The 21,269-nt window shown below is 39.4% G+C and overlaps 2 protein-coding genes across 6 annotated transcripts in view; one reads left to right on the top strand and one right to left on the bottom strand.

Annotated features, from left to right (window-relative positions):
- Window positions 1–11,240, bottom strand: part of adgrd1 (adhesion G protein-coupled receptor D1) — a 28,976-nt gene extending 17,736 nt beyond the window's left edge. Inside the window, exons 1-13 of one of the 3 annotated variants that reach the window (XM_054610800.1) lie at window positions 10,762–11,240; window positions 10,619–10,655; window positions 10,138–10,254; window positions 8,833–8,955; window positions 8,553–8,729; window positions 6,412–6,669; window positions 5,117–5,184; window positions 4,454–4,603; window positions 4,269–4,319; window positions 2,943–3,069; window positions 2,501–2,608; window positions 1,139–1,214; window positions 69–210 (exon numbers count right to left, since the gene is read on the bottom strand). In XM_054610800.1, the coding sequence (XP_054466775.1) occupies window positions 69–210; window positions 1,139–1,214; window positions 2,501–2,608; window positions 2,943–3,069; window positions 4,269–4,319; window positions 4,454–4,603; window positions 5,117–5,184; window positions 6,412–6,669; window positions 8,553–8,729; window positions 8,833–8,955; window positions 10,138–10,254; window positions 10,619–10,655; window positions 10,762–10,842 (1,515 nt within the window). In that variant the 5' untranslated portion in view covers window positions 10,843–11,240. The remainder of the gene's footprint in view (window positions 1–68; window positions 211–1,138; window positions 1,215–2,500; window positions 2,609–2,942; window positions 3,070–4,268; window positions 4,320–4,453; window positions 4,604–5,116; window positions 5,185–6,411; window positions 6,670–8,552; window positions 8,730–8,832; window positions 8,956–10,137; window positions 10,255–10,618; window positions 10,656–10,761) is intronic. The other 2 variants (XM_054610798.1, XM_054610799.1) reach the window with 2 other exon arrangements.
- A 913-nt stretch (window positions 11,241–12,153) lies between these two features.
- Window positions 12,154–19,987, top strand: stx2b (syntaxin 2b). Of its 3 annotated transcripts, XM_054610381.1 has the most exons (12): window positions 12,154–12,218; window positions 12,373–12,571; window positions 12,678–12,752; window positions 12,829–12,928; window positions 13,717–13,791; window positions 13,902–13,975; window positions 14,342–14,450; window positions 16,638–16,711; window positions 17,375–17,512; window positions 17,689–17,799; window positions 17,938–18,057; window positions 18,210–18,296. In XM_054610381.1, the coding sequence occupies exons 2-11, from the start codon at window positions 12,542–12,544 to the stop codon at window positions 18,031–18,033; spliced, it is 882 nt and encodes a 293-aa protein (XP_054466356.1). In that variant the 5' UTR covers window positions 12,154–12,218; window positions 12,373–12,541; the 3' UTR covers window positions 18,034–18,057; window positions 18,210–18,296. The 3 variants fall into 3 exon arrangements, with proteins under 3 accessions (XP_054466356.1, XP_054466355.1, XP_054466358.1); XM_054610380.1 differs by having other exon boundaries at window positions 12,202–12,571; XM_054610383.1 differs by lacking the exon at window positions 17,938–18,057 and having other exon boundaries at window positions 12,202–12,571; window positions 18,210–19,987.
- Window positions 19,988–21,269: the final 1,282 nt, after the last annotated feature.

Raw genomic sequence — 21,269 nt, 5'->3', positions numbered from 1 at the left:
CAGATAGAAAATAAAGATATGAGTCAAATAAGAAGAAAAACTGAGGCATCGTATGGGTTGATTCTTACCAGGATGTGGGTGAGGACAATCTTGATGAGTGGCGCTCCAGAGAGGTTTACTGACAGGGCCGGCGAAGGCTCCACTTTCAGAGAGATCAGACAGCTTGCTACTTGAATCTTGTGATCCTTAAAATCAGCTGCTTCGTTAATTCTAAGAGGCGAAAAAAGAGAGAAGAGACTCAGAGAATGCGAAAAAAGAAAGGCAGCGTGACAGGAAAATATAAGGGTAGAAATAAGAGTCACTGATACAATTAAAAAGAAAGAGACCGAAAAAAAGGAAGGTCAAGACAGCCATAATCAAATACAGTCAAAAATATCAGAAAAAGAACTGTAATCTGCTACTCACATTAACACATAAGTGTTACACACCGGCCCAGAGCACTAGCATTAAAGTGGGACTTCGATCGTCTGTCTATATAATTATCACACTGACAAGCAGTGGCATTGCATCAATAGTTTTTCAAGGCAATCTGATATGTGACATTGGGCTCATACAAGCATCACCTCTCTATCATGACACAGAGGGGAAATTCTCACCCACAGAGAAGTCGGGCAGTGGGAGAGCCATATTAAAAACTGATCAGTCACAAACACCTCAAAATGTACTGTCACAAATTTTTGATATTTTAAAGTTAAATTCTACTTGAAGTTCTATGAAATATAAAAGGTGGAAAAACAGGATGCTTTGATGCTGTAATGTCAGAAAAAAAAAATTGCACGAGTGGAACAAGCTGGGCCAGCGATGAGACAATAACTGAGGGGGATATGAGGAGCTAATAGCAGGGTGTATCAGTCAGTAGGTTGAGTGGTGAGATTAGAGATAGGAAAGAGGACAGATAAGGCCCTGGCCCCAGGCATCAGCCGTCCTGTGGCTCAGGAAGCAGGGGCGCCATAGGTCCAGTGGACCTGATCCCCCACACAGGATGTACTAAGAGAGAAGCCGGATCCTTTTTGTTGTGGAATTGTTTGAACAATTTTGTTTAGAATATATATATATATATATACAGGGATAAAACCCTGGCCGAGACCAAAGTGGTATGATTGACTCTTCACATTGGGTGTTGCCTCTGTTCTCTTACCTGGTCTTGACAGGGCTGATCTCGTTGTAGTAGTTGTGCATGTTGTGGTAGAAGAGGCCAACGATGGTGGTTTGAGCTGAAGTAAAGAAGACAACATACAGTAGTTGAACGTCTTTGACGGCGGGCTAGGAATGTAATGCGGTGCCGCTAAAATGCTCACAAAGAGGGGAAGTTAATTAGCGCTGCCTTGTCGCCGCACGCTGGCACCGGCTGGCTAATGGGACGACCGAATGCTCGCACAAGGGTGAAAGGAGAGGGCCGCAAACCATGTGGATGCTAGGAAATCTTATGAACCTCTATATGACTTCACCAGGAGAGCAGGAGGTCTGGGCCCCCTCCCCTAATCTGACCTATCATCCATCTCGGTCCCACCTCAATACTGCAAGATAAACAATGAAATTGGAGGAAACCCTTAATGGTTCTGTTCCTCATTTCAAAGGCCCTCTACCCGGGGCCCCGCTGACTGTGACAACATGAACTCGCTGATGTCAAACAAATGTGTGGTGTGGTAACTGCAGTAGAGTTCTTAACCTTCTACAAAATTATTTCGACACAATGCCCCCCGGCAAGTCCCCAAGAGATCTCAAGGTGGCCAGTTTGCTTGTTCAACTCTATTAAGGGCGAGAGCGCATAAGGAAAAATATAATAAAGTATCCAAACACACCAATGTGTGGCTCACTTTCCACCTAATTGGGTTATAAAACCTCCCCTCATGTATTTCATACAGCCAGGTATCCAGAGCTATGAGTTAATTTGGCCCTTGCTCTAATGTGTCACGCAATAACACATATTCAATTTCTGATAACAGTCTTTTAATGAGTTATTAAAACGGTTTATTCCAGTGATTGTATGGGTGCACAGTACATGGTGCCAGGTGGAGCCAGGGGAATCTGACCTGAACACAAAGTCAAACAAGCAGAGTTTAATGCCCGCCGTAATTACTGCTCTCCCTCACTCCACTATGTAGGTCCATTCTTTTTAATGACAGAGGAAAGTGGAGAGAAAGTGCTCTCTCTCTCATTCTTCCTGTTTTGAATAAAAGGGTAACTGCCAACATTAAAGTCATAGCTGGATTTCTACGGTGCACCATAAAGTCACACAAAAGCTCTCATGGTACTCCTGTCCTACACTGTATGTTAGCAGTCTTAAATCTTAGCATAATAAATTACTGGCAAATAACAAGAGCCTTCAAGCTGGACAATTTTCTCTTGGCAGAATCAGACCATGACTAATGTGCTGCATTCACACTCAGAGAAGCTACTACTTTTTATACAGAGAATCCTCCGGCTAGGACACGTCCACCTTGTACATCACTCGAGACATGCCCCTGAACATCTGTAGTACTGTAATAGTTGCACTTACACTGCATGTTGAAAGCCTCTCCTGGCACAGAGATGTAACTTTTGCCTTGTGTGGGGAAGCGGTAATGTGGCAGGTTGTAGTTCTGTGGGAATTTCATCAGAGAGTAGTCTGTGGGGGTCAGAGCAAAAAAACTGTTGAGAGAAACAAACGTAGTGGCAAGCATCAAGACCCATCTGTTTCATCAGGGGTGGATACAATAACTGAAGCCACCCTTGGGAGAAAGACAAAAGCAAGCTTAATGGCAAGCAAAATATTATTCAAAAGAAAAAAGACCTTTACCCCTGAGAGTTAAAGTGGAGGGGTTTGATCTGTGCTTTTCTGACCCGTATGTTCTCTGATTAAGAAAACAAATGATGTCACCTCGGCACTCACTGTCCTTCTACCCTAACACACAAACTACACAGAGTGAGTCAACTTATTGGAGAGCTGACAGCATACTGACCTGCAACAAAAGATGTTCCAGCAAGGGAGATGAGGGAGTTCGGGCTGGGCTCTAGGTTAGTCACCATGTGTTCCATCACCCTGTCCACGGTCTCGATCAGACCGCTGACCACGGGGATGGACTGCTGCTGAACAATGACCACACAGAAAATGTTAACAATTAATTCACAGTCGGTGCATCCAGAGTCCAGCATTGTTTTATGCTAACCTGGTGTCACATCTTTAGAGATTTCTTTTGTAAAATTCTCTTCACAGGTTCCATTTACAAATATAAAATACGTCAAGTTAAAAGGGCACACAAAGGTCAATTTTCTCTTCATGGAGTCTGTCTTATGTGGCTATGCAGGGAGCATTCTAAAGTATAAGAAAGTAATTGTGCTAATGGCAAAAGCAGAATCCAGTGTTTTTAGCATGCGTGCAGAAGTGTTATAAACGTGCATTCTCCATAATGGCCAGCAGGGGGCGACTCCTCTGGTTGGAAAAAGTATGATTCTATAGTGGTCTACTAGAAAATAACTGTACTTCTCACTTGATTTATTACCTCAGTAAAGATTGTTAACATGAGATTAAGTTCTCAGTCTCTAGTTTCAAGTCTTCTCCAAAGAAGCATGATGTTCATTTAGTAAATCATGGTCCCATTTAGCGGGAACTGTGGCTACAAATGACACTTTGGAGATAGTGCTTAATCCTAAAATACTTGCATCAAGCTAAAATGCTGAACTCAATTGAATTAGATTGATAACAAACAAATTGAGCACAGCCTGCAGGCCATATGGTGTAGATTAAAAGTCATGCAATTGTTGATAAAGAGAGACAACACTCAGCATGAATCTGATCAGAGCTGGTAATCACAAAGGCCTTGACTGAACACTGTATTTAATGTCCAAGTTTTTGCTTTCTCATACGTGAACATCTGTTTCAGCTTGCTCCTACAAAAACAAGCATGCTTGTTCTGAGAAGTCAATGTGCTGAAACCACACATTTGCTCAAAATGCCTTTCTTCTGTTTGCATATAAGAGCCTGGAGATTATGTCGGGATGAGTCTACAGTCAAGGAGGCTCCACATTTACATTCTATATTGTGTTGTAGAGCACTTAATAGTCAAATGCAATTTGCACCACTGTATTTGACTGCATACTGTAATCCTGTGTGGGTAAACTGCCAGGCTCTGTTATTGCTGCTGGCCCCATTTGTGCCAAAATATGCAGTGTTAAAATCTCAAACTCATGGATCCCTTCAGTGCTTTGGATGAAAGTATTCACCAAATTGCATATGTTACATGATGTCATGTTTAAACATTGCACAACAACAGTGTGAACTCATTTACCTCTGGCAGCCCTGGAGAGGACAGCACTTCTTCCACACTTTTGAGAAAAGCCTGGATGGAAGAAAATGGACATCACGGAACTGTTGCATCATACGCACATGGGTGGGCATTGTGTCTATGTGTGAACTGGTTTTGCAAGTGTTACATGTGTGTGTTTGTGTGTGTGTTGGACTGTGCTCCAATACCTGTGTGAGGTTGTTGGCAGTGTTGTGAGGAATGGTCCTATTGGGAAGCGCCTTAAGGAAGCCCAACACCGGCAAGGACTCCGGATCCTGGGACCTTTGGACGTCCTCTCTCTGGCTGCTGATGACAGGAGGACTCACTTCAGGGGCGCTCTGGGGAGACAACACATCAGGCATCAAATTAAGTTTACAATCAGGAGGCGGTTTCCGAAGGAGCACCAATTTCCAACATACACAGGATGTTAAGTGACGGAGTTCGGGAAATTCTCTTTAGACAAGTGATTCAGTGTTGCTCTTTTTCAGCCTAGTGCCCTACAGGGAGCCATTTTGTGCGTACTGTTGAGCATCTGTCTCCACTTTCTTCTATTTCTTTATCCGTTTTCTACCTCCAAAGCCCTTTAATAAACAGGATGGATCCATGCACATGTGCTCTCAATAACCTTTTTTTTCCAGCTCCTCTATCTCCAAAAGGAAAGAACAGCTCAATAAGAAATAAACTGTTGGCAATGTCCCCAAAACTGTATGCAAATTGTTCATACCATTTCTATGACGATGTTATATTTGTGAACAGATGATTCACACATGTAGTTTATACAATCAGATTTAGGTATTGCATCTGTTTTTCTTCACCTAAGAGCCTTGCATAGTCAGAGTTTACAAACTTACAGCTGTTGGTGCAGTTGAAGTGACTTCTTTGGAGACTCTGGGTGTTGTGGCAGAAACCATGGCCCGGCCTAGAAAAGACAACACAAAGGGCTATATTACAATGTGTTAGGAACCACATGGGTGACATTTATACATTGTGTCAAATTTAATAGTTTGGATTTCCCCATTTGAGAAGCATCTTTGTTATTAGATCCTTAATTAAACCTAAACTTGCGAGGCTGCTGTAATGTAACTGGGTTTTATCAGCTTACAGTTTATGAGGCCGGACCATGGCCAGTCATGAAAGCAGACAGATTACAACCTCCACAAAACTGGGATAATCGACCACATAATACTCTACCACTAGCTTCTGTACAAGGCTAAGATACATTTTATGTCTTTGTTGTCGTTTAATAAAAACCGCACTAACTAGCTACCAGAGAAACGACCATATATGGCCGTACATTAGAGGTATCAGTCTTAACCATTCCTGCTCTTCTTTGGTTCAATGCAACATTTTATAGGAGTGAGCTGCAGAGGTAAAAATATTTTTCTGTAACCATAACAGTTGGGCTCTTTGCGTCTGGTAATAGTCTCTGGAATATATTGCGTTTGGTAACTACTTTGGAGAAGAAATCGAGGCAGCGTGCACTTAATGCTTTAAGCTCTAACAGTGCACAGAAATAGTTTTCATATACTTTAACCGTCACTAATCTGTATGATTCACACGCAACAAAAGACGATTCTGCCAACATGTTAAAAAAGTACATTTCATCAGGTTTTGACCATTTGTCAGACTACCGTGAGATGTATAAATAAGTTATATTACACAGCATAATTCTTTTATTTATAAGTTCTCATAAATGTCAACATGTTTTTGGCACTCTCCTGACCGAACGTGGTTAACAGCGAGAGAACAAAAACAGTCAAGAGTCTGAGTTTTTTGTCCTCCCAGCGTGTAATAATCTGTCACATTAAATCATAATGATCTGCCCCTTGCGACCCAACACGCCTCTGCACTCTTCTAAATACTTATAAGGCAGAACTATGTGAGCCAAGTCACTTATATAGCGGAAGGTCATGATTATGTTTTAGGCAAGAAGAGCCATTTGACAGGGAGCTGGGGTTTATTTGTTTAGTATAATATCTTGTTGTTATGCATGAATGCTGTGGACGGAATGTAGTGTAGACAAGGACGGAAATTGTTTTTTTGTCCTATTTCCTCAGAGTAGGGTCAAGAGGGAGGAAGCATTATAACAGATATGCCATATCGTAGAATTAAGTAAAATACTTTCCAGTAGAGCGTGATGTCCTACCTGTGGCTGCACTGTAGTAGAGCAAGATCTCGTTAGGAGAAAGGGCCCTTTCCCAGATGACAAACTCATCGAAGGCGCCGGTTACATAGTGACCATATGCCCTGTCGTTGCCAGTTCCAATGATAAGGTCAGGATAAGGGTCACCGTAGTTCTCTGAGACACCGCCATCTGTGTCACCAGCAGTGAAGGTCCCGTTGATGTAGACCGTCAGACCATCCTTTTTCTTCCATGTGAAGAGAATGTGGGTCCAGTAAGGCCCTGAAAAAGGAAACGTACTACTTATACAGTATATATGACTTATGTAAAATTGCACATTAAATGTTCAAGCAACGGAAGAGCGAGTGATCAGAGCAAAAGAAAGAGAATGATTAAAAACTGAGCAGGACACAGGAATTCGGGTATTAATATGGCTTTTCATCCAAAATCGTTTTTGTTGTTGCTGACATTTACATGGTGGATCGTTACAACTCTGACTTTTTTAAAGTGGTTACCTTTGATTATTTACATTGTGAAGGCTATTAACCAGCCTATTTTTATCGATTAGACTCCTTTTTCTATTAAATGTAAAAATGATCATTAAAATCATTAAAAATGTCCATTGTAGTTTCCTACACATTAAAATAGATTGTTTAAAAAAACAGTCGAAAACCCAAAGATATTCTGCTTCTTGTTGCATATGACAAAAAAAAGCAACACATCCTCACATTTAAAATGCTTGAAGCAGGAAATAGTTTGGTTGAACCAGATGAAGCATCAACAGTAATGCTAGCGGCTCTGGGAGACACAGCGGTGCTTACGTCATGCTAACATGCTACAGTGTAAATGCTAATATGCCAATGTTTAGCAGGTATACTGTTTGCCACGTTCACTATTTTAGATTCGAGTGTTAGCATGCTTAAGTTTGCTAAATAACACATAACACAAAGTAGAGCTGAGGCTGATCAGAATGTCATTAACAGATTCATCTATGTTATTAGAATGAATCGAGAATAAAGCTAAAGTTAACTGAAAACGATGTTAATTGCTAATCAAAATTGTCGCTGATAAGGTTTAACTTCCTGACAATCTGATGATGTGGTCGGCTCTTAGTTTCAACTAAAACCATTTTATTTGTCTTTGTTATTTTACGTAATGGAGTAAATACTGTCCACCAACAAGAACTTGAGGTCAGGTCCGTTCTGGTCCTGCAAGCTCTCGCCAGTCAATTTTACACTACAAAGAACTTACTTCCCCCTTGTATCTCTGAAGTAAATTGATAATGAGGGGAGTCCCATTAGACAACACATCTGAAAACACTTCCACCAGCAGAGCAAAACACATCTCAGTTGCGGTTAGAATATAAACCACATGTGCCAAAGACCCACTTCCAAGTTTTAACCCTCTCTTTCTCTTTTTTTTATGCAGAGAGATGTATAATGTAACATTCTCAGCGTTCAGTGATAACTATATTTGGTCACAGTGCACCTCCAGGTTTAATCTATCACCCTAAAAGCTTTTCCTCATACTTGAAGAGGATGTCCTGAAACTTTGACATGACTCACATATGAGGACCAGATGACGTTTGATCGTCTGTGACTGAACATTCAAATCTAAATTGAGTTATGACACCCGTGAGCACAACCTTGAGTAACTGCAGCAAAAACAAAGATGACAGAAGACATTTGAGAACAAAATACTGGCTGGAAAGGTTTGACATAACGTTAAGCCTTATGTTTTTTTTTGTCATTTTGTCAAAACAGTTTGATCTCATTTAAATCTAGTATTTTCAGAATTGAATGAAAATTTTTTTGTCACACTTTGTTATGATGTTTCAAATTTCATCTAACTCAATCACCAAATATTCTTGTAGCCTATTTAAGAAGGAAATGACCGCATCTCATTAAACATCCATAATAATTGTATGTTTTGTGATAGAGCAAAAGATTTATAAAATAAATCTTTGACTTGCCAAATCAACTCTCTCAGTTGACACATCTACATCTGGTTTCAGTTAACCAAACCATGAATGCAATTACACAACAATTTATTGTTGAAGACAAAAACATATATCATTCAAAGAACAAAATACATGTCATGTGTGCCGATGGGAATGTTGCAAGTAAAAGAACACTGTGATACAAAAGCAAATGAATCCGCAGTACCTGGGACACTGATGTTGGCCTTCCATCTATGGTTGTTGCCTCTTGTGTAAAACTCAACATATCCTCCGTGGGGATTGGTGTAGACAGAGAAGCCATTGGAGATAACTTTCCCTCCAGACGCGACAGCAAAACGGGACTCTGCCTCACAGTTTTTCCAAAAAAAGGAGAAGGTAATCCCTAGAGAATGATAGAGAAATGAAAAATCACCAGTCTCAAATGGATTGAAAGTAATAAATGTTTTTTGCTAAATTATCATATGCATTAACTATTGTGCACTCACCCTCAGGACCACACCATGTAGGGTCACTAATACAAGAGTTCTGGTAGTTTCCAAAGTGGAGAAAGGTACCGCCGTTGTCTCCATTTAGAAAGATGCCTTTGTTGACCATTCCCTCAACAATATCTGCAGCACAGCACAAATCAAGGGCATCATTTTGCTTGAAAATTATAATAGCCAGGGGGTCTAATGGGGGTCTATTAATGTTGCCAAATATTCCAAATGTTCAGTTCACAGTTAACAGTTAACGTCATTTTTATGCAACTGATGAACAAGAAAGTTGTACAGCCTACTTTATATCTAGTAAAATTCTACAAAGGCATTAAACAAGTGGCTTGGATGCTAATAAAATCTAATTTACAATAACAAAAAAATAAAAAAGGCTCAGAATTCCTGATTTGTGCCGAACGGACAAAAGACTGCACAAGAACAAACTCAACAGTTCAACCGTATGTAGACACAGAGAGGACAACAGTGAGCGGCAGGTGATGCATAAATGAATTTCAGTGAGCGGAAAAGTGATTGATTCTCACCTACTGTTGCAGAAATGTTAGTGTAGGCAGAGTCATTGGTATACACATAGGAAGAGTTATGGGAGGAAGGGAGCACAGTGTGGTTGTGGATTCTGAGAGCTGGACAAAGACAACGGAGAGAAACAGTGATTCACACCTACGTAGACACATAACAGAGGACACAAGAGAACAGTGAGAGGAAGACAACAGGAGGGACGTGGTGTGCAGGTATGAGACGAGTGATGTGATGCTGAGCTGAGTGCACAGTGGAAGCGCTCAAAGAGTTTCAGCTTTTCCTCTTAACTTGAGGATTTTCCTGAACTCAGAGAGACTCCACATCATACTCACGTCTATACCTGATCCCTCTTCAACTTTAACACTTTCATATAACTTTGCACTGAATTATGGAGGGTCAACCAGGCTGAAAAATCTACGCACGTGACAGAAGTTATTGTGTTTCAGTCTGTCACCAATTAAAACAACTATGAGAGCAGAATCATTTTCTATTCCCTACATTTCTTTACTTGTTTTTCAGACTTTTACCACCTCCGGATTATGGGATACTGCATATAAAGCATTGCATCACAAGTTACGTCACACACCAAATATTCTGTTCTACAATTTCAGTGATAAATCTGACATATATTATGAACACTCCGAGCACATTTAAAAAGCATGATGGCTGCGGCTGGAAGGTGGATGGTGAAAAAAAAAAAGCTTGAGACCATGCAGAGAGCAAGACATTAAGGTGGTGCATTCCCATGAGTATACACAGTCTGTATATGTATGCACATACTTATGTTACTTCCGTTAACATAACCTGGTCTGTTTCCAATCTGGTCCCACAGCTCATGGATTCCATCAACAGCGTCGAGAGGCCAATAATGTGATGCCGTGGCCAACACCTGCAGGCCTGGGCGAAGAGTTTACGGGTAAACAAGCATGCAGAAAGGGCTTTCCCCCCCAATCAAGCTCTGTCCTATTACTCAAAATTTATTTTCCTGGCACCCCTTTTGGGATTTTGGGGGTTTAAAAGATTGATCACAAGGAATCGAACAGCTGTAAAAGTTTTACAAACTTTTCTGGTTAATGAGTAGGCAGTAAACTAACCAACAACATTCTTTGGTTTGGCGGTTGGCAAACGGTAAAACACTTTTACAGTTCACAGTGGTTTTCTGATCCCACAAAATGTAATCTTATTCAAATTTGGCAAATTTAAAACAGAATAGAAAAATTTAAAGCAATCACACCGCCACCCATAAAAAAACGACAACTACCTGGATGCTTTGCAGGTTGTACCACTTGAGCATAAACCTGTAAAGAAATCAAATGTATCTACTGTATAAGATGCCATACAAGAGATGATCAGACATGTGAATAATATGATAGGATATTATTAAAATGTGTTGTATGTGCTTACCTTAATACAGCAGACAAAAGCTGTAAAGAGGTGAATTCGCAAAGAAAATTCCATAGCTTTTGTAAAATGTACAATATACATTCTTTTCTAAAACAGCGGTTAAATCCCCAAATGAAGATGAATCCAGGAGGAGCCACACATTATTCCAAGATATGAAAACTTTTGATCAGTCCATGTTTCCAAACTACGAAATATATATAAATAATAATAACAGTACTAAAATATAAAAAAAAAAGGAATCAATTTAGTGTTCTGGCATGTGGCAGAAAAACTTCAGAAGTTTTACCTTCTCATGATAAAAAATCTGAACACCAAACTTCCACGCAGAAAACTGTAATCCGTGATCGTGATTCCTACAGTGAACTAGTACTTGTTTCTTTTGAGTTTCTGTGGCTGCATCTGGAAAAGGCAAGGATCAGAGAAGCTCCGTGCTGGCTTGTTGGACCGAACGTGGGAATTGCAAAGCGTGATGTCATTATTGGATCTTCTGAGGAGGGGCGTTGGAGCTGTGCGTAAATGGCATTTTACGTGTGCGTAATTGGAGATTGCGCGGGGAGTGAATGAGATCAGGATCTGAACTCTGCGATCCAAAATGTTGTTTAGATAAAAGATGCGCATTAGCATGTGCACTCACGAGTAGTTTCGATATTGGGTTACATTACAGGACAACACCCCGGACTCACGGGGACAACAGGGATGCTGTTCCTGGACAGACCTAGAGATCACTGGAGTCGCACGTATACAGTATCTGCAACACAAATGATTGCATATATATATATAAATATAATAAAATGTTTATGAGTGACCTGGTGGGTTTAGTTAGCCTTCTTTTAAACCACTTATAGATTTACTAAATAATCTTAAGAATGTCATATGTAACAGAAGAGATGAGGGTCACATTTTAGTGTTTTCTTGTGTTACATTATGTAAGTGAAACACTGATAGAAAGGAGGAAACCAACAGGTGGAGGAGTCATCAGAACCACTTAGACGCTGCCAAGGCCAACTTGCACACATAACAAGGTGAACAGCGCCACCGTGTGGTCAGATTGCCAATAGATAAGTGGCGTGTTTATCTATTATTTATTAAACCTTCTCATGTAAACTATCTGTTGGTGGGATTGCTGTCAAACTAATATTCATCAGCTGATAAAATCACAGTTTTTAACATAAACAAACACAAAAGAGATATGTACTGTGTCATAGTGGTACTTAGGAGGAGTTTTTAATGTTCTTTTTTTTCCTCTTTTTCTTTTACCAATTTACTCTCTTAAAACATAATATGATTACATTAATTTAGTTTGCTTATCGTGATGGTCCAATCAAATTTAATTGAGGCTGGAACAATACCCCCCCACCCGAGGCTGTGAGAGAGAGAGGGAGGGAGAGAGGGGAGGGAGAGAGGGAGAAAGGCGGATCCCGGAGAGATAGATATTGTGGATCTGTTACCCTTGCTCGGTGAGAATATATTGACACGGACTAGACCAGAAAAAAACGTCACTTTAGACTTTTTTTTGTAGAGCTTTCATTTGTTTTAAGAACTGTATTGTAGACCCAAGTGTTGTTAGAATTAAAACTTTTTAGACCTGACGCGCTCTCTTCCTATTTCTAGCGCCTTGATAACGCTGCCAACGTTGGCCTGCTGTGTTCCTCATCACAATAATTCGATCCCAGAGCTCAGTAAAGTGGAATCAATGTTACTCTACACATGGAGACTGACGGGATGACCCAGCGGGTGTTTTACTAGAATCATCTGGGCAGGAGACGAGCTGATCGCTGTGATGAAGGACCGACTGGCCGAACTGACTGCTGTGAGTCTATTTTCCTGCTTCAACTGTTTACACCTTGACAGGTAAAACATACTGGCATCACAAAAAAAACAAAACACATACACATTTTTTTTTTCTACCCATACAGACTAGGCCACGAGCAGAGGAGGATGTCACAGTCGCAGTGGACAGAGATGGCTTCATGGAGAGCTTTTTCAGAAAGGTGAGTTTCAGGATGTGCACAGGTTTGGGTGCCGCCGCCATGATTGAAGACACTGATGTGTTATTGATTGTTATAGGTGGAAGAAGTCAGAGGACTCATTGATAAGATCTCCCACCATGTGGAAGAGGTGAGGAAGATACACAGCATGATCCTGTCAGCACCCAACCCAGATGACAGTAAGTGTGTGTCTTTGTAAAGAGTTAGGATGAAGACAGAGAGCATTTGAATTTCAATGGTGACATTTTTTGTTGTTTTCAAGGGTTGCATTCGGTTGTATTGAAAACTGCTTCGCTGGAGTTAAACTTTTTAGGCACATAGTGAAAATGTCTCACTTCCTTTAGTTACGTTTTCCTCCTCATTGTAAATGAATGGCTGCCTGGCCGGAAACCTGTGAAGGAAACGGCTCCTTTTTCCCCCCCAAAATGCACAAACCATTGTAGTTTAGGATCTGACTTGTTCTGTCAGGAACCTCTAAACAGCCAGGGATTCAAACATTCAGTGTTTGGCAGATGTGTATAGGCACCTGTGTATTATGTACATTTTCTCTTTCTTATCAGATACATTTTATAAAGTATTTCCATTGATTCAAAGCTGTATAAGAGCGAGAACAGTGTAACTACTGGGTGAACTCAGTTCCTGGCTTTGTTCAGTGTGTGAGCCTCAGGACCCTGCAAGACAAAGAGCCAGTTTACAGGGCAATGTCATCATCAGCGATTATGTTTAATGTAACACAGCACAGTGCTTTAACATCCATGACGTGGAAATGGTCACCAGGGAGAAAAACAAAGAGCCTTGTGCTGTGTGACCTCTGCAATATCGCCACAGGGCTGTTGCCAAGTTACAATGAAATCACAGCAAACCCAATATTTACAGGAGAGAGGGGCGCAGTGATTAGCTGGATGACATTATTTTTCCTCATCAGCAAACCAATACTGACGTGTTTCCTATTTGTGTCTGTGTGAAGAAACAAAAGAGCAGCTGGATGCACTGACCATCGATATCAAAGGCAATGCCAACGTGGTGCGAGCCAAACTAAAATGTGAGTTGATTTATGACGTGATTGTCATTACACTTATTCACTGACTTCATCATACAAAAGCAGATGTTGTCAGCTGCTGCGTAATGCATCATAACTCTCTCCCTCTGAAGCCATGGAGCACAGTATGCCCAAAGACGATGTGGCTAACAGATCCACTGTTGACTTCAGGATCCAGAAAACGCAGGTCAGGAAACAGATTGATGGCTGCTAACTCCTCACATACACAAATATGACATATGTCGTCATCAGCCATATGTCAGTTGTACACAAACTACAGGAGTGAAATGTTTTTGTATAGGTGTATCAACAATGTAAAGAAATAAAGCACTTTATAATTATTTACTGTGAAATTATAAAATGTACCTGCCACATTCTTTATTTTACAAAATGTGTTTGTAGATTGGCATTTTATTTCAAAGTACTTCTAAACCCTGCAGACAATAACCCATTAAAAATGTACTTTTAATTCCAACAATTCACGTATCTTGGACAGAACTGCTTTCAGGGCTGAATGTCCACATTTTCAGCCTCTGTTTTCACTTGTCCTCAGCACACAGTGCTGTCCAGGAAGTTTGTGGAGGTCATGACCCAGTACAATGAGACTCAAGTGTCCTTTCGGGAAAGAAGCAAAGGAAGGATCAAGAGACAGCTGGAGATAAGTAAGTGATAAATAATAAGCCTCCAAAACCCTCACAGGGCCAGGAATTATGGATATATTTATAGATTAGTCTTTGAAGCTTTTTAGTAATCATGAATGTAAATTGCGACTACAAACAGGAAGTACTCCTGTTTTTGTTAACACATCAATGGCTTAAATTTGGTTGCACGAACACGATTTAAATGTAAATACAGAGATAAAAGAGTGACGAATAAAACCTTGAAGCTGTGTAAGGACAGGATCCAGGAAACAGACTGCACCGGTTTCCTCTCTGCTTCTCTGGAAACTAAGTGTTGACAAACAGGGCAGGATTATTTTTTTTTATTATTATTATTACACATGTAAAATTTTAACTTGGTATTTTCCATCATTTTTCAGAGGAGTATGTTCAGTCATCTCTGTTCACAATTACAGTACAAACATACGTAAATACTGCATTGTATTATACACATGAATAACACGAGACAATATGAAAAGAAAAAAAATAGGACTGTCTCTCACATTCCCTGCGGCCGGCATTAATGAGCGGCTCCAGTTCTCCACACTGCAGATGGAGGAGCCTGATACTGGAGACGCCTTGTTGTGTTTGCGTTGCCTGGGAAACGGGCAGAGCGCTCAGCCAGCCAGTGTAACAGTAGTTCACCTGTCTCTGACACGGCCACATGAACCTCAGTCTTCTGGACTAACACCATTCATTCACGTCATCCAGAAGTGATACCTTGTTTGCCTGACGTGATGTAATGGTTGTGTGTTTTTGCTGTGTTTGGCTCCGGCTCTCTGGGGAATATTGCAAAAGGTTTGTGACATAAAGTAAGCGCAGAGATCGGCCTCTCCAGGGAGAGTGTTGTACAACAGCAGGCATGGCTCCAGAAAAAGAACGCTTTCTGTTTATAGAGTTTCAGCAGCTGTTTGTCTACGAGGGCCGCTGGCTTCCTTTGTGCCTCAGACACTTCTAATCATAGTCACAAACACAACCACTCACGGATAATTGCTTTGTTAACTGTTCCAATGAGATTTGTCGTTTAATTGGCGCATTTTCATTTCCAGTAGTCAAATTAGTATAATAAGAACATTAGTCATTTGATTCTTAAAAACATGTTCACAAAAGTCATCTTAACTTAAATAGCAACCCTTAGTGTGCCTCTCTTTAACAGCGTCAAACGCATTATGAGTTATTTCACATTTGTCTTAACTTGTTGAAATTAACAATCCATCTCTCTCTACTTGGGGAAAAGTTAACATTGTGTTTGTAGCAGTGCCTCCTGGCTGGATAACAAAGATAGAATTTTTCTGTAAGCTCAATCAATAATGATGCTTCTTCTCTTCAACCAGCGGGCTCTATAAACAGATGTATTAGCCTGTAATTAAGCACATTAAAGTAAATATTGCACAGACATTTGTTGTTTACATTCTTTATAATAGTGCAACACTTACTACTCTGTGAATTTTGTCTATTAAATGTCAGAGTTGAGTTTTTATGGCTTTAAAAGAATGACGAATGATGAACACAAATCCTCAATTAAAACAGGATGCGTCAGATAATTAGTCTTTTAGTCAAAGACAGCTGTTTAAACCAAAACCAAATGTTAGGCGCAACTAGTTAGTCTGATAAATAAAAGGTTAAGAGAGCTCAGTCCACTTGCGTTCCACATATATGTAAACTTTATTACATTCTTCATATACATAATTAAATTTGCATTTAACCTATCCTTCAGTGCCTTGCTCAAGGACACTTTGACATGTTGACAGAAGGAGCTGGGGATCGACCCTTGTGGTTAAAGGACGACTCGCTCTACCTACTGAGCCACAGCTGCCTTAAAAATGTTATTGATAGATACTGAATCTAAGGTCAAGAGCAAGAATATAAAAATCGCATGAGTAGGAATGGTATCTTATTAAATCTCATGACTCAATTTTCTCCTAGTAAGCTATCAGAAGCCCTTTTGGTATAAAATCTTCGTTGGCCTGTAAATTATATCTTATTCACAAAAAAATCAGATTCTCTATTCTAATTTCTGGGTGTTTTGGAACTACAATCTTAAAAATGGCCTGATGTGCAGTCATGGGCATCTTTAGATCTAGCATCCAGTCATATTTAAAGGTCATTTCACAACACTTTGACATGTATATACAAGAGGTTGGTTCTGTTCATTGCTGGATAATCATTGTTTGCTATTTATTCTTTTAGCTGGAAAAGTGACCACAAATGAAGAACTAGAGGGCATGTTGGAAAGTGGAAATCCATCTATCTTCACATCTGATGTAAGTTTTCTCAAGCTTTACTGTGCAGTACAGAGTTACACCCTACCTTGAGATTTCATTGTATTTTAAAGTGTGCTATATAAATAAAATCCATTATTATTATTATTATATTATTACCTCTCTTTGGAGGATGCCAAAACGTCGACCAATGCTTTTGTAATTGTAATTACAATGTTTACAATATTGCTTTTAATTCATTCCACTTTTCTATAAGGCATTGCTATTATTTTATGTTTACTTTATATTTATCATACTTGTTTTTATGGTTTATAGCTTAAAAAATGTTTTTACTATTATCAACTTGTTTTCATCAATTGTATTATCCTATTATGTATCTCTTTAGGATTTTATTGTATTGTTTTCGCTCCTTGTGTCCCCTGTTTTTGAATACCTGTGATATTGATTTATTTCTATTGTAAAGCACTTTGAACTGCATTTTATGTTATGATAGGTATCGAAGAGTGTATTATTATAACAATAATTATTAATATAATAGTATACTATTGTTGCAGGGTTAAAAGCTATGACTGCCATCTAGTGGTGGAGGAGGAGTAAATCATTTCGGGTGGGGTAGTGTGCTGTATTTTTTATTCTTTTTACTACGCACGGCTGGGAGCATCTGTTGGTGTATTTGGATGAATTATTTGACCTTCTCTCCCTCAGATCATATCTGATTCCCAGATCACACGTCAGGCCCTGAATGAGATAGAGTCCCGGCATCAGGACATTATGCGTCTGGAGTCGAGCATCAGAGAGCTCCATGCAATGTTCATGGACATGGCAATGTTGGTAGAAACTCAGGTAACAGCTACATCTAAGTGGAGAGGTTCATAGATAAAAACTACTCTTTAGTTCATCAACATCTAATAGTATATGCTTTGTGATACTTCCTCACATCTTACATGCGTACCAGTTTATGACCACTGTGCTTCTTTACCAATACTACCAAAACAATATTTTGATTCTGTCATTTACAGGGCGAAATGGTTAACAACATTGAAAAGAACGTCTCCAATGCAGCCGAATACATTGGTAGTGCAAAGGAGGAGACCAAAAAGGCAGTGAGATACCAGAAAAAATCCCGGAGGGTATGTGCTCCTTTCTGATTCCGTGTTGCTTAAATCTTAAATTAATATACGTCAATTATTATTTAAGATGGCTGCATTAATCTGTTCATGGCCTTTTTAATGAAGTTCAATAACACCCTCTATTTTTTCACTCGACAGAAATACATTATCCTTGCCTTTGCTCTGTTGATCCTTCTTGCTGTCATTGCACTAATTGTTGGCCTGTCTGTTGGACTAACCAAACCCCCTGTATGAGAACTACTGTGATTACTGCGTGAGGTAACACTTCATGCACAACTACCATTCCTTAAACACCGCATCCATTCATCCATCCATTCATCTATACATCCAGGAAGTCATTCTTTCATTTATCCATTAAATGGCTTAGAGGATATGTAATGCATTTGTCTCTTTCCTTCTCTTTTTGACAGAAACTTCTGGGCCTTATCATGTGTGTGGTCGCAGGTTTACTCCTTTTACTCATCATAATAGTTGGAGTCTTTGAGTCATGACTCCCACCCTTACTGCAGTCAGCAGGATGCAGTTCCAGTGGTGATGAAACAAAGAAGAGCTTCATAATAAGACAACAATAAGTCTTTCTCAATCCAACAGCATTACAGAGGGGATCTCTGGAACCGCACTGGAGTAAGTATAATGTGTGTGATCCACTTTGCAGCAGTAACATCAGACCTCATGATAAACTGTCCTGGAGCAACACTGTACTGTATAGCTAGAACAAAGGATCCTGTCAGCACACATCCCCTACACTCAGCCTTCATATAATGAACACTGACAGCACATCGGATTTTAAAACTGGTGTCCGTTCTGTAATGCTGACATTTTTTCAATGTTGAAGGTAGGGTTTGTAATCTTCTTTAAAAACATTTTTGATATTTCTGTTGAAATTTTCATTACATCTTGACAAAAATCAATGAATCAAATGCTTTGACAAAAACAAAAACAAAAAATCCAGTATGTAATGATTGAACGGACTGCCTGCCTGCTGCCTCTCTGCACTCATTGGTCTTACAGAAGCTGCCTGTTTGACAGCTGTGAGTGCTAACGATAGCCATGTTCATTGTTTATGTTCATAATATATTTCATTTAGCCTACTTTGTGAGTTTTCTAAAGATTACCAACCCTAGCTTTAAGTATCGTTCACAGATATTTCTTTGTCAAATGATTTCAGAGGAAATTTTGGTAAATAAGCTCATTCGTCTTCTTGCTGAAAGTTATATAAGAGGATTGATTATGGCTCATGTCTGTACCAGCAGCTGCTGTAATAGCTTAGCTTAGCATGAAGACTGGGAACAGAAAGACATCTAGCCTGGCTCTGCCAAAAGTTAAAAAAAAATGGTTATGTGCCAAACTATTTCTTGGCCAGGCGCAGTGACTTCCTGGAGTCTTGTTGTTATTGTGAGGTTGCCAGGCAACTAGCCGATGCTCCAGGAGGCCACTTCTTCTAGCACACAGGCCTTCGTAAACAATGTGTTGTTTTTAACACTACTGTTTGAGTACAGATTAAACAAACAAGATATAATGTGGTTGTCAGAGAGTGTTAGAGATGGTTGGCTGATCTTGTTACCTTTAGGCAGAGCCAGGCTAGCTGTTCCCATTTGTTCCCAGTCTTTGTGCTAAGCTAAGCAGCTGCAGCATCATATTTGGCCTGCAGACGTGAGAGTGATATTCTCATCTAACTCTTGACAAGAATTGAACTATAGTTATTGTGACAATTGTCTTTATAAATTAATGGCATAATTTGTGTTTACATGTTCAAATGTATGCTCATGCTTTTGTTCTCTTGTCCTTTTATGCATTTACTATAATTCATGTGAATTACAGTAAATATTAAGAAAATATATTCTAGTTTTCTAGTGAACTGTGTCTCAATCGGACAAAATATTTTCAGATCGATCGAATATAATTCATCCCCTCATTCAACAACTCTAAATCAACAACCTTATAAAAGTGCCTTGTTGACATTTTATAAGAAACCTTAACTTATTGAATATATTTTATTTATCAGGACCAAGCTGTGTGATGACTGAAATATTTATTGTGAAAAGAGTTATGCTACATTGTAGGACTCTTGGATTATGTTATTTCAAGAGCACACATTTTTAATTTTGATACATTTGATTCTTGTAAGTTATATCTTGTTTTTTATATCGAAACAGAGTAATTAAGTCATGTAATTAAAAGATAAAGAGTAAAAAGACATTGCAGAGTGTATTGTTTGTTCATTTCCTTTCATATCGAAGGTGCTGAAGTTGAATTCATTAAGTCATAAATACAGAGCAACTTTTAAATTGCAAACACGTCTGAATTTGTCAGACGCAATTAAGGTTATTTTCTGTGTTCTTTTAGCGCTCCAAACATTTGTATGTTCAGTGTGTTTAGAGGAAAACAGAAAGAAGCAGAGGGTGCTGTTTACTTGAGGACTAATGAGCACTTTGCACAAAATGCTTGACTTCCATGTAATCAACCAAACAAGATTAGTGAAGAAAGTGGAAGTCCCCCGAGGGCAAGTTCTTTTCTCTCTTTGAATTAGATCAAAGGAGATTTCAGAGGTGCACTTAGAGTGAAATAGTGAGTGTCCTTAAAATGTGTACATGAGGGTGTTTTCAGGTCACTGAGCATGACATCCGAGATGTCAAGAGTGATATTATGAACTGTGATTTAAACTTGGACACAGCAGTTTATTTGGATGAGTAATCTCTGTGACCAGCTGTAGGTGTTGGAAGATTTGGTGAGAAAAAATGTGTAGAAATAATATTTTGATATATATATAGTGTATTTTTGTTTTGAAAAACAAAATTGAGTGTCCCTATAATATTGCCACTGGTGATTATTTTTTCTCCACACTGCTTTTCCTCAAAAAAATTCAATTCCTTTTTTAAGTTGCTTCTTTTGCCAATTTGTCAGATTTTTCCTGGAAATACAGATGAGACGAAGCCTTCTTGGCCTCCCCCCCCCCCCCCCCCATTGTCGGAGTAACGTTTTGGCTTTCAAACAGGGGCACCAGACCACAGCGCAGAATGCAGCGAGCTCCGGCTGTGAAGGCTGGTCCGAGGGCAGTGCATTAGAACACTGTGCTGACTGTGTCGCAGTAAGCCTAGGATATATCACGCTTCAGAACTACAACTACTGCATTCTGCCTTGATGTAATTATTCAAACTAAGCTAAGTGTCATTGTGATACGTGTGTGAGACACCGCAGGTGAATAAATAACAAGAAAATAACCATTACACTTTTCCCAGTAAATTAATTACACTAAGACATTTTTTTTTTGTATTGCAAGTTTATATATGCAAATGAAGCATTATCTTATCAAATTTGTGCTAATTTTTCTAATTTGAACCTGGCTTTGTACAATGTCCAGAACAGATTTCTGGACATTGGATAAAACCAGGTTCAAAATTCAAATGTTTTTCTTTCTTTCACATCACTCCATTAATCAGAAAATACTGTCAGTAGCTGTAAAAAAAATA

The sequence above is a fragment of the Anoplopoma fimbria genome, chromosome 13, assembly GCF_027596085.1.
Source record: "Anoplopoma fimbria isolate UVic2021 breed Golden Eagle Sablefish chromosome 13, Afim_UVic_2022, whole genome shotgun sequence".
Taxonomy (NCBI): domain Eukaryota; kingdom Metazoa; phylum Chordata; class Actinopteri; order Perciformes; family Anoplopomatidae; genus Anoplopoma; species Anoplopoma fimbria.
This window is presented reverse-complemented; position numbering and strand designations above follow the sequence as displayed.